Genomic DNA, 12,730 nt, shown 5'->3' with positions numbered 1-12,730 from the left:
TTTCTGCAATACATTTTAGAAGCTGGAAGTGGTCACCAGTGGGTTGCAAGACTAACTCTTGTGTATCTCCTTTGCTCCTGTTTTAGTGGCATAGCATCTCGCTTTGGAATGAGGGAAGAGAAAACACCTTTTGGGCCTAAGCAGAAACCGAGACGGAAAGAGTCCCATTTTAACACTTTGTTACATTGTGATGGCAATAATTATTTTGGGGGGTAATCAGTATCTAAAATTGAAAACGTTTATTCTTTTGTTATTCCTAGTGTTATCTCTATTTAGCAATAATTATATTGTATGCCATTAGAAATTGTGAATAATGAAGGGCAAATTGTGGTTCACCACACGGGCTAAACATTAATTTTACTAGAAGCAGAACCATTGTCACAAAATGATCATGCTTGAATTCTAGCTTAAGAAAAGAGCTTGTGCTACTTGAGATGAAGAGTAAATTCTCTGGTGGGAATTTCTATATGTCTTTTTGCAATGGTGACAAGACAGGTAGGAAAATCACAAATTTCACTCAATTTGTTGTTTCCACTGCATGACATCAAATAACTTAGACAAAAGAATCTTTCACTAAACCCCCAACTTTCTGGCAGAGTTGATTGGTTCGTTTAGTCTTCTATAGATGAATATTTTTTTCAGTTGATTTTTTGTGACGTTAAGCCCTTCAGAGAGTCTAGTTAGTAAGGAAAGGAACTTCCATAAAGATCGAAGTTTTGTGAGTTAGTTGGCTAACGGTTGATTGATTGATTGATTTAACGTAGGATACCAATACCATATTCAATCCGTAGAAATTAGTGTTTTCAGCTTGTATGTGGATCAAAATTTTGGTCAACATTCCTGCTTCAAAGATGTACCATAGTCTTCAACTTGTAAAAATATGTCATTCATCTACTCTCTGAATGGAAATTTCTTTAAGGCAGTGGTCCACAATTTATTTTTATTATAGACCCATAACATAAAACATTTTGAACATGGCTCCACAATGTATGTTTGCTTATTTGTATATGTGTTACTACCCTGGTAGATTGTGTAAAAAACAGAACACAAAAAAATGTAAAAGTTTAGATGAAGGAGAACCAAAATTTTGAAAATAAATTCGTAAATATAGAAAAAATATTCTGCTGGCTAAAGACGTTTTAGAATAGACCTTCATTTTCTTCCTTCCATTAGAACTCTAGTAAAAATCTTGGAAAACTATGTCCAAGACTTGGATGATAGTATTCAGAAATCTGAGAACTTTAAAAACATGGCCTTTAGGCAGAAAATGTGTTTTTACATTTGCATTTTGGTTATATGTCTGGTTCTGATGTTAATTAGTGATAATACTAAGCAACACTTGGAATATACAAGTACCGATATTGTTAAGAAGTAAACCCTTTGACTGATATTGATGAATTGTTTAGAGTCAACTGGACCTGGGGTCTGTAAACAGTTTATCATGTCTGGCCTGAAATGGAGGCATGGCAGCTTAAACTTTCCCAATTCACATTTAGGGCATGTTTGAAAATATTTTTTTCTTTCTGGAATGAGGTCCAAGTAAGATAAAATCACAGAAGATAAACTCTCCTGACTGTGTGTCTTACAATAAAGCATTAATATTCCATGGCTTAAGGCTTCCTCCAGTATTATTTTTAACAGAGAAAAAAACTTTGCTGGAAACCCCTGCTCCCTAGGATTTAAGAAATGTGTGAAACACCACTATAGTTGGTAAACTCACATCCATTGACAACAGGAGAAACCACTGGTATGCTAATTTTGAGGACTTCTTGCCTAGAGCTTAAGTTCAGACTTCTGGCAGTTTTAGAGTCCACAAAAGCTGAGTCTCCAAACTGCAAAACTTAAAAGGATTGAACACCCTTCCCGACTCTCAGCCTTTGCAGGCTTGTGTCGTGTCTATCTACTTCCTTCTTTTTTTTTTTTAATTTTTTTAATGTTTATTTATTTTGAGGGAGAGAGAGACAGAGTGCAAGCTGAGGAGAGGCAGAGAGAGAGAGGGAGACACAGAATCTGAAGCAGGCTCCAGGCTCTGAGTTGTCAGCACAGAGCCTGATGCGGGGCTCGAACCCACAAACTGTGAGATCATGACCTGAGGTGAAATCAGACTTAACTGACTGAGCCACCCAGGCACCCCTCAATCTACTTCCTTCTAAATACTCTTGGGACTACAAGTTTTATTCAACAGAATATCACGGATCTTGGAATTGTGGTAGTGGTTGGTGGCAGTGTTGAATCTCGGAGAAAAAGAACTGAAAAAGGAAAAGAAATTATGCATGGAACTTAATTTTTCTCCTGGGTTCTCATGAAAGGAAGCAGGAAAATAATGGTCAAAAAGGAGACTCAACAACACCTTCAACTACTGCAGAAAAGCTCCAACTTTCAGCTCTTTAAACAGAAGACAGACTAGGAGAAGTAAAAAGTCTCGGGGTCTTTCTCAGATTTGTCCTTATACTCGAAGAAGTTGGGAGTAGGGTTGGGTTAATGTTCTACTGTTGGGATTGCATTGTGAGATGCATCTCTTGTTATTTCTCCATTGACAGACTCAAATTTCAAAATAAAAAGAAGACACCAACATCCTGCTGGAATCTTCCCTTTTTGTCCGGACCTTTCATTTAAAAATGTGTATAGCAACAGAAACCTTATTTCAAATTCTCTTTCTTAGAGCACAAGTAATCAGAAGAATAAGTCTTTGTGACTCCAATCTCCATACGGCAGCCACTGATAATATTGCCTTCACTTTTGTTGTCCTGGGATAGCATCTCCAATATATGTTAGCAGATAAGCTTTAAAAAAATACAGATGAGGTGCCTGGGTGGCTCAGTAGGTTAAGACTCTTGATTTCAGCTCAGGTCATGATCTCACAGTTCGTGCGATCATGAGATCGAGCCCCACATGGGGCTCTGTGCTATCAGCACAGATTCTCTCTCTCCCTCGCTCTCTACCCCTCCCCCGCTCATGCCTGCGTGTGCACACACGCTCTCTCTTTCTTTTTCATACTCTCTTTCAAAATAAATAAACATTTTTTAAAAACCATAAAATGCATATAGTTCTGGCTTTGCATAGTAGTATGGGACTGTAAATGACCATTAAATCTGCAACCATGCAAAGCAACTTTATTAATAAGTGGGAAATATCACAACTGTTCTGTGACTTTTAATTTTTTGTCAAAACATTTAGTACTCTCCTTTTGTCAGTTATAAATGAGTAGGGAAATGAAAAAATTAGCAAAAGTGAAATATATTTATTATGCCATAATTTAAAACATTGGAAGCATTGAGAATTATAGTGTTTTATTTTTTGTAAAAAATGGTCAAGAGTAGTTTGAACCATGCATGCTGTCTTCTTATTATATAGCATATGTTATAGAGCAAACATCTTGTCTATGCTTTGGTGAATTGCCATACTCTCTACGTTTGGATCACCTGCCAACACTTTATCCTTTGCACTTTCAATATTATAAATTATCTCTGAGAATTCATTTAATGTGAAGTGCTTTGCTGGTGTCACTTCCTCTGGAACATCTTTACACTCGGTGTCACAACTGCTTTCCTCATTTATGTCGGTAAGTTTGTCTTCACTAAATTCCTCTGGCTGCATAGCTGCAGCCTTTCAAACAATTAGCAGGGTCAACAATACCACCATAAACTATTTCTTCTATAAATGCATTCCCATTTGATTCAAATTTTACTGCCAGTGTTGTGGGTTTTTTTTTTTTAATTTCTCTTCTGTACGTTGATCTCTGTCAGACAATTCCTCCTTTTGATTATTCATTTTTATAAAGTGGCACCTAAGCTTATCATTGGGAAAAAAGAAGGCATCGCAACCACACTCGTTGCTGTTTGTAGGTAAACGGAATAACAGATGCCCAGTGAGCAACCACCAAAACTTAGAAAGAAGTCATGCGATTGGTCATTGATCATGATGTGCAGCTCTTATTTACATAGTGATTTGTGGACAAAAGAGCGAGCAGTGAAGTTTTTCCTTTATGCAACTGCTCACAATTAATATACTATGGCAGCTGAAATCAACAGCGTACTCAAAAGACTGGTGTTATTTGACTCAACTGTGCTAATTGAAATCCCTGCATATTGGGACCGTGCAAAGGAAGGACTGCCTGTGCTCCAAAGGTTTCTCATTGCAGAACTCTTACCATTCTTTCTGTCCGGAACACTCTCCCCTCAGCTCTTGATGGCTGGCTTTCTCAGCCTTAGGCCAAGGGCTTAAACACCACCTCCTGGGAGATTCCTTCCCTGACAGTATTGAGTAATCTCCACTTTGCCTTCATGTTGTTCATGCTACTTATCATAATTTTTAAATATGTATTTATATGTCTGTTTATATTACTTACTTTTTATCTTCCCATTAAACTATATGATCCATGATGGCAGGGATTCTGCCTGTTTTATTTATTAATGTACACCCAGTGCTTGTTACAATGTCTGGGATATAATAGGTATTCAATAAATATTTCCTAGGTAAATGGGCGAATGAATGATATTACGTGTCTGGACAAAAGTAAAACATTTTGTATAAGAATGAATTCAGCAGATTTCTGAGAATTAATTTAGAGAGATTTTCCATGATGGGTTTTCAATGTCCTTATCAAAGTCCGATGACAAAAAAAAGACACCAAGAGCCCCCAAAACGGAATTAATGTTGAGGGAAGAGCAAGTATGGGCTGTAGCCTAGGCTGAGCACAAGGCCTGAGTGTCATGGAGGAAAACTGATTGTGGCCTAGGGTGTTGCTAAAGCTGAAATTCCCCAGGGCTCAACGACTCTGGTGTAGTATTTGCACTCCTGGGAACAATAGTTGGACATACGCACATGAAGCAAAAGCATTATAATAACCTCGGAACTCAGGCACAGCAGTCTGAGTCAAGTGCAAAAACCTGGAAGACTGGTGAGAGGACCTGGTGGGACAAACTTTTGCCCACAGCACCCTGAGAGCCAAACCCAAAGTACAGTAATAGTGAACTATACCAATACTTTGGTTCCCTCTCTCCACAAGCCCCTTTTATACTAAGTCCCCAGGGCTCTTGGGGACAAAAAGGGTAGAGAGGTAGATACTGTACATCTGGTTATCATGGTATGTGAGTGATTAACTGGAAATGTTTTTTAATTGCATCTCAACCAGTGAAGGGGAGTCATACTGTTTACACCATTGAAAAATCATTAGACTAGTCACCGCCTTTCTCTGTTCTATCCAGGAGGTGGGGCAGGAAGTGTTCCCATAGGAAAAATTGCTGCTTTTCATAGATATCAGGAACTAACCAGGAAAATTTATCACTGGAAGGAAAGCAAACACAATGGTTCAAGTTTAAGTTCCTATCCTGTTTACTGTCTCCTCATAGACCTCCTCTTGGCTCTGAAATGGAGCTGCCACACCTCTTTCCTAAGCTGCTTAAAATGTAGAGGAAAGCAGAAGAGGTCCACAGTTGTACCTTTGTTGAAACACCTCTGCCGTAGGCCTCCCCCTGCTTTTTTCCTGGTCTATATCAAGCATTTCTGGCTTTCTGGTGATAAACCCACACACAAATTATCCAGCTAAAACCACTGGCATAAATGGCTACTTATAGAGACCTCATGCTTCAGTTGGAGGCAGCCTACCCTGGTTCTCGAGCGCCTGAACCAGGGCCAGAATCACTATTTTAGTGTTCCCATAAAAATACTTGGTTTTCTCGTACACATAATAGGGAGGATCCAATACTGGATGAAACAATGGGGACCACGTACAGATTTTCTGTCAAAACTGTCATTGCAGTCTGGTTAAAGCCAGAGCTTTTGAAAAAGGCAAGCCTAGTTCCTTACATTAATTGTATCCCTGGAAGAAATAATTACAGAGATTTCTCAGCCCCAAATCACTGAATGCTAAGAAGTTAAGCCAAGGTAATAGTAGATCTTTGTATTAGCTTTACCCAAATATCTTCCTAGCTAGAAAATGGAAGCATATTCTGTATTGGCAGAATAAAGCCTTTCATTGCAAGAGTCTGCGTTTTCTAACTCTGGTAAATTGTTTGGAGCACGGGAGGAGACCTGGATGTGTTCCCTCGTATAATTGTATTTTGTTGGAAGAGAAAGTGCTTGATTTGAGTAAAATGTGGTCAGTCGGAAACAGACTGCCAGAATAGGAAAAAAATTCAGTGTTAAGTGATATTTTGATCCCCATGGAAAATTTGAGATGAAGACTTTATCTTCTGGAGGCATAAGGGTGTAGTCAATGGGCCGTATGGCTGAGATTTTTGTGTTTCTTTAATGTTGCAGATTGATGCAACCATTAAGGCGTATGTTCTTGGTTTTATTTTTTCTTTCTTTACTAGGATATCTTGGCTGTGTTTTTTTTTTTTTTAATTTTTTTTTTCAACGTTTATTCATTTTTGGGACAGAGAGAGACAGAGCATGAACGGGGGAGGGGCAGAGAGAGAGGGAGATGCAGAATCGGAAACAGGCTCCAGGCTCTGAGCCATCAGCCCAGAGCCTGATGCGGGGCTCGAACCCACGGACCGCGAGATCGTGACCTGGCTGAAGTCGGACACCTAACCAACTGCGCCACCCAGGCGCCCCTTGGCTGTGTTTTAAAAAAGGATACTGCGTAAGGGTAGAATGGCCAACTTTATCAGTTTGGAAGGATCAAAATAATCAAAGCAGTGGAATAAAAACAGCAGTGGTTTTAATTATTCAAATTCTAGTCCTAGTCAAACTTTGACCTCGGGACGATCACTTTCCATCTTTGGCCTCAGTTCTTTATCTGAAAAATTAAGAAAATGAACTCACAATCAGTGATCTGTCTTGTCTTTGTCTTCCGCAACATTCATGAAGTTTATAAACACAAGATTTCCCATAGGCCATACTGGAGCCATCCGAATTCTCAGTGGCCTGCCTTTAATTTCGTCCCTTTCTTGCCATCTCAATATTGGAATGCATGCAAGGGAGACTGACTTTACCTTCACAAAACCCTTGAATCTCATCCTACTGATTTGAAAAAAAAAAAAAAAAAGCACAAACGGTCCAAATTTCTTTACTTTATTAACAATAATAGTTTATTACTAAAAATTGACTTGCAACCTTTCTCACTGTTGCCACATGCTCACATGTGGTATAAATCACTATTGGGGGGACTAGGTGGTTCCTAAGATATCTTAGATCGTCAGCCTTCTAAAATGGTGCAACTTCCGGGGCGCCTGGGTGGCTCAGTCGGTTGAGCGTCCGACTTCGGCTCAGGTCACGATCTCGCAGTATGTGAGTTCGAGCCCCGCGTCGGGCTCTGTGCTGACAGCTCAGAGCCTGGAGCCTGTTTCGGATTCTGTGTCTTCCTCTCTCTCTGACCCTCCCCCATTCATGCTCTGTCTCTCTCTGTCTCAAAAATAAATAAACGTTAAAAAAAAATTATAAAAAAAAAAAAATAAAATGGTGCAACTTCCGCTCATCTGAAAAACGAAGCAGGCTCGCTTTGTGCAGACCTGCTATTATAGGTCTGGAACCCTGACACTGTTGAAAATCTGTAGCTGCCCTACTTCTTCTATCTTAGTTAAATCACTACATTACTAAAAATAACAAACCAGAAATAAACCCAAATTTTATTGTTGGCCAAGGGAAATATCATGACCCCCTTCCATGCCTGATCTCAGACCCTGTATAGTTTTGTGAAGCCGTGAAGTATGTTTTTAACAGGGCATTCATTTTCAGTTAGGACAGAAGACGTGACTAATCACAGAGGACTGTTTTCTCTCCTCTAGGCAAGAGCACGGATGGCCTGTAATCACTTCATCGGTGTCCACACGCGTACAGATAGCATGGGTGTGGGATGAAGGGAGCATAATGAGTTATGTAAGCCCTTAGAGAGGTCTGGAATGAAATACCTGAAAACCAGTCACCTCCGCTCCAATCCATAACCTCCACAAAATTGGGTGGCTTAGCTCAATATTCTCTGAAGAAATTTCTATTTGTGAGATGAAATTGAACTGCACTTACAAATTGGTCTTCTCTGATAAAGAAAGAGATTTTTTTAGTGATTTCTTTAAAAGCTCTAAGTGGTTTCCCTAATAGGCAACAAATCACAGGACACTGTCTATTATCCAAACACCGCCAGGCTCTAGAGCCTTGTTTGTGAGATGAAAAGCCTATGGATCGGGTCTTCTCGGCAGTCTTGGTGTCTGATCCTATTGATTTGGGGGAAAAAAAGAAATAATAATTGACGAAAAATGATTGATTCAGGAGGCTGCATGAATGGTTTCAGCCTCACTTAAGCTGTTATTTTTATCCTGTCCATGGCAATATGGCTGCTCACTTCAAAACGGTGCGGTACCCGTTTTATGGCATTGCCAAACACCGACCACACATTTCTTATCACTCTCTGGTGTTAAGGTCACATGGTACATTCTGTAGCAAGGTCCCTCCACCCTTCCCAAGAGATATGGGTCGGGGGTGGGGGGAAGAACTCGACTCCCTGTGGAAGGCCGAAAGTCAAAGTACAATACAGGCAGAGTTGACTGGGAGTTTTCACTGTTGTTGAGAGGTCATTAAAGGCCTTAGGTCTTACTGGACCTCAGCAAATCTGAATTCATCTAGCTGGCAAGTAGCACGGCTAACGAAAAGAGTTGGAAAGAAAAATACGCACGCCGCATGAGAACAACACCGTTTCAAAGTCAGCCCATTTTCATGAGAGGCTTATGCTCTTAAGTTTCTAATGGCATGAGTGATTCGAGGCTCTCATATTTTCAAATAGTAGGTACAGATTTGGGCTGATTTAGCTAGGCTTTAGCCTCAGCCCCATTCACTGTGAGAGACAGCTAGCCAGGACTTTGAGAATTATGGTCTGACTACTGGATGGAGATGATAGCATATTAGTAAATACCAAAGAAGCCTCAACATTTGGCAGATGTTTTAGTTCCAAACATTTAATTTGTGACCGTTATTTAAAATATCTCTCGTGGTTGGTGGGTTTGAGTCCCGCATTGGGCTCTGTGCTGACAGCTCAGAGCCTAGAGCCAGCTTCGGCTTCTGTGTCTCCTTCTCTCTCTCTGCTCCTCTCCTGCTTGCACTTTCTCTCTCTCTCTCAAAAATAAACATTAAAAATCAATAATCACTGTAATTTTCAAAGAAGAGTAGAAGTTTAAGTTTCAAGCTTTGGCTGTTCATTCAGTTGATTATTTTCAGCTCAGTGATGATTCTTTGTTAAAAACTATGGGAAAAAATGTCATCAAACTGTTATCTGATGTAATGCAGTGACATGGAATAATAAAATAATGAACATTGGTCTGTCACTTTACAGTTTTCACACGCATTATCTCGCTGATTATCACTAGACTGTGACTTCATGTGTCTGGTATGAAGTACCTTCTTTGCCACTGTGTCTCCAACACCTTGCAAGGAGCATGGCTCGGAAGTAGGTGCTCAGTAAGTATTTATTAAACGAATGGTTGAACCACCTTGTGATGTAAGCAGAGCAGGTATTACTCTTTTTCCCATTTTATAGGGGAAGCAACATTACAGAAAAGTTTAACGACTTGCTCAAGGTGATAGAGCCAGAAAGTGGTGGTACCAGGCCTTGAATCTCGTTCTTTAGACTCCAAAACCTGAGATTTCCTCCACATACTTGGGTTATGTGGTCAAACTAGTACTAATTGGTAGACCCCAGAATTTCTCTCGGCCTCATAAACCTTCTCTGTAAAATAAGAGAAGGCTAATAATATTCTGTGGCTCTGACATCCCACCTAGGTCTAATACTATGAGCTCAATTTACAGTATCATTTACAATGTCATTCTGGCTTCTGAGAGTCTTCTATTCACCAAAGAAATGGTGCTAATGATACAGTCCAGAGAGGTCAGAGCTGTCAGGTGGCCCAGAGGAGGGACTCAGGGCCACTGTCAAAGACCCACTTAGTCACAGTGGGAGAAAACTTCAGACAACTTCAGACTAGAAGCTTCTCCTTTTAGGAAGTCAATGAGGTTGTTTTGAGGTTGGTTGGAAAGAGTCTCTGGGAAAATTCTAGGTGATTGTTAACATGCAGTTACTCTAGAAGCTTTCTGGCAATGATGTGCACATTTGATGGCCTTGCTTCCTCAGTTAGCCAGTTGCCCCTGTCCCCTTCCCCACAGACACACCCCATGCCACCCCCACTGCATGCTCAATAACTATAAAGCAGGATGTAACTCATAGAAAGAATTCACTGGAAACAGCCGCCTTTCACATGCTACCAAGAATTTCAGGGATAGATTCCAAACATGGATTTTATTTTAAAAATTTCATTATCCTCATCACACATAAGGCTCCTTGGCAGCAGCTTTGTCAATATTTATCTGGTTGTTATTTGGGGTCTCATTTTTTTTTTAAGAACTGATTAATCCCCACTCCCTAGAATGATGTATTATTTTCAAGCAAATCCAAATACAAGCTGAAGACCCTGTGTAAATTGGTTCTAATTTTTCTTCAGCCAGGATCCCGTTTAGAATGTACACAAACGGAAGATGTCAAGAACATTTAGCCTGTTACACCCTAGGAGGTTAGTGACACCCCCCCCCCCCGCGCCCCCTGCTCCCAGCCTGCTCTGAAATCTGATTAGAGGGGACTGAGAAATGAAGGCTCACCTGGAATTAGAGACAGCTGTCTCAAATAAGGGTAGAGCCTGGCACTAAACCCTCCAAAACGACGCCTTTTCGAGGCTGTGCTCCTTTGCAGAATAGAACTTCAGTTATCACCATAGTTCCTAAGTCAGACTCCAACCTCTGGCCATCACTTACCGAAAATTTCGAACCACGAAATTGTGACCATTTCTAAGAGCTGCCTTGTTCAACAGGGTCCTCAAATTAAACAGCATCTTCTTTTGATAATGAAAAAGATCACTGTATGCTCTTGAAAACGCCTCACCAAGGTCGACAGACAGTGGGCTCCACCTAAAAGCTAAGAATGCTTTCAACTGCAGTGAGAGAGCAAAGGTAAAATCACCCTTCAACTACCTTATCAAATTCCCGGGGTTAGAGATACTGCAGGTCAGGGTACAGGAATGCCTGCACTTTAAGCCAAGCTCCACCACTGCGTGTGTGTGTGTGTGTGTGTGTGTGTGTGTGTGTGTGTGTGTCTGTTTAGAAGGAATCCTGATTCTTTTGGTGACCAGACTCCTCATTTTTCATAATATATTTATGCTGTCACATACTTGCACAAAATCAATTGACAAGTACTCATTGGGCGTATAATATATGCAGGCGTTGCAGTGCTGGCTGCTGTGAAGGTACGTAGAAATAACCCACTGAGAAAATGTGAATCGTCAGTGCAGAACCCCAGATGTAGACATGACAACCCGGAGTATTTCCAACGGTATTTCATTTGTAACTCTAAGTCTCAGCTTTCCCGCAAAAACAAACAGAAAGAAATGCCCCGGAGCTATTTTTTTGGTGGCAAAAAGCTGGAGTGGGGAGGTATAATAAAAAGATCTCAGTTCTGGAGCTCCCATTGTGCCTTGCATATAGTAGGTCTTCGATAAGTAGTTGCTTATTAATTCTAGCAGGAACCCACAATCAGTAGAAGTGGGGAGGGGGTACCATACGCTCCTCCCCTGGTAGCCTCTCCAGATCACTAAGAGGTCTTCCAATGCTTTACATTTATTCATTCATCCACAGTTATAAATCAGATATTTTCAAAATCCGTTCTGTGTCAGATATTGGACTAGGCTGGAACTTCAGTGAAGGAAGATGATCTCACTGTCACAGAGTTTACAGTTCAGTAAGTGTGATAATATTGGTAAATAAGCATACATAACACAAGCCCGTAGGAGAGGTCCAGATAAAGCGCTACCATATCACAGGGAAGAAAAAGTACTCTAAGCTGGGAAGGGTGGGAGGCAGGAAAGAAAGGGCTGCGTCTTCTGATCAATTTATGTGACTTTAGCAAACCCAGGTAAACACTCGCTAGAAGTTTATGCAATGCAAAAAAAATATGCTATTTAAAAATTAATTATGGCCACTTCAGGAACCGGAATGGTTATGATGTCATAATTAATGTCAGCAGGGAAATAAATCTTATTGCTATTCCCTTCTACTTACAAAGAATGATGCGGGACAGAGAGGGAAAGACTGAACTGTTCAAACCTTTACTAAGTCTTCTGTTCCAGAAAGAATATTCCAGGCAGAGGCAAGTGTTCACAAGGGTACAAGAGTAAGAAGGTATAGAGTGAATGTTCCAACTGGGAGAATAGAAGTCTGCTTTGTTGGAAAAGACTGTAAAGCATCTTTGAAGAGGCAAAAGAGGCCAGTTGTTGGATAGGTTTCAGACAGTGAAATTGCTCTATGTAATACAAGGAAGGAAATTGAATGTTTGTAGTGAGATTGAGGGAAAAGAGGTCAAACTGTATGCTAGTGTAAAGCCCATATCTCCAGTCAAGTGTGCTACCTACACAAACAACTCGTGTTAGCAATGCCTGGGGAGAAATCAAGTGTCTGCAGTGCTGTGGTGTAGAAAGTAGGTGGCATTTCTGAGATGCCAAAGCGACTCAGAAACCCTTCTAATTCTACTGAGGTAGGAGCTCAGTCCCTCAGAGGAGACTAAGAAAACTGAAACCACCCACAACCCCTAGCGAGATTGGAAGATAAAAGGTGCACCACACGTGGGATGAGGTTAGAGGCAATTTCATTGAATCTCAAAAGACAGTATCTGGGTAACATGTGGAAGAGAACCATAGAGGGTTTGACATTCATCCTCAGAGTTCATGCTTTCATTGACCCACACCATGACTCCTCT

General features: G+C 40.6%; 1 protein-coding gene across 1 annotated transcript in view; it reads right to left on the bottom strand.

Annotated features, from left to right (window-relative positions):
- OTC (ornithine transcarbamylase) overlaps positions 1–10,985 on the bottom strand; it is a 61,724-nt gene extending 50,739 nt beyond the window's left edge. Inside the window, exon 1 of the mRNA XM_045472872.1 lies at positions 10,738–10,985. Within this exon, the coding sequence (XP_045328828.1) occupies positions 10,738–10,814 (77 nt within the window). The 5' untranslated portion in view covers positions 10,815–10,985. The remainder of the gene's footprint in view (positions 1–10,737) is intronic.
- Between the last annotated feature and the right edge of the window lie 1,745 nt (positions 10,986–12,730).

The sequence above is a fragment of the Leopardus geoffroyi genome, chromosome X (assembly GCF_018350155.1).
Source record: "Leopardus geoffroyi isolate Oge1 chromosome X, O.geoffroyi_Oge1_pat1.0, whole genome shotgun sequence".
NCBI lineage: Eukaryota > Metazoa > Chordata > Mammalia > Carnivora > Felidae > Leopardus > Leopardus geoffroyi.
This window is presented reverse-complemented; position numbering and strand designations above follow the sequence as displayed.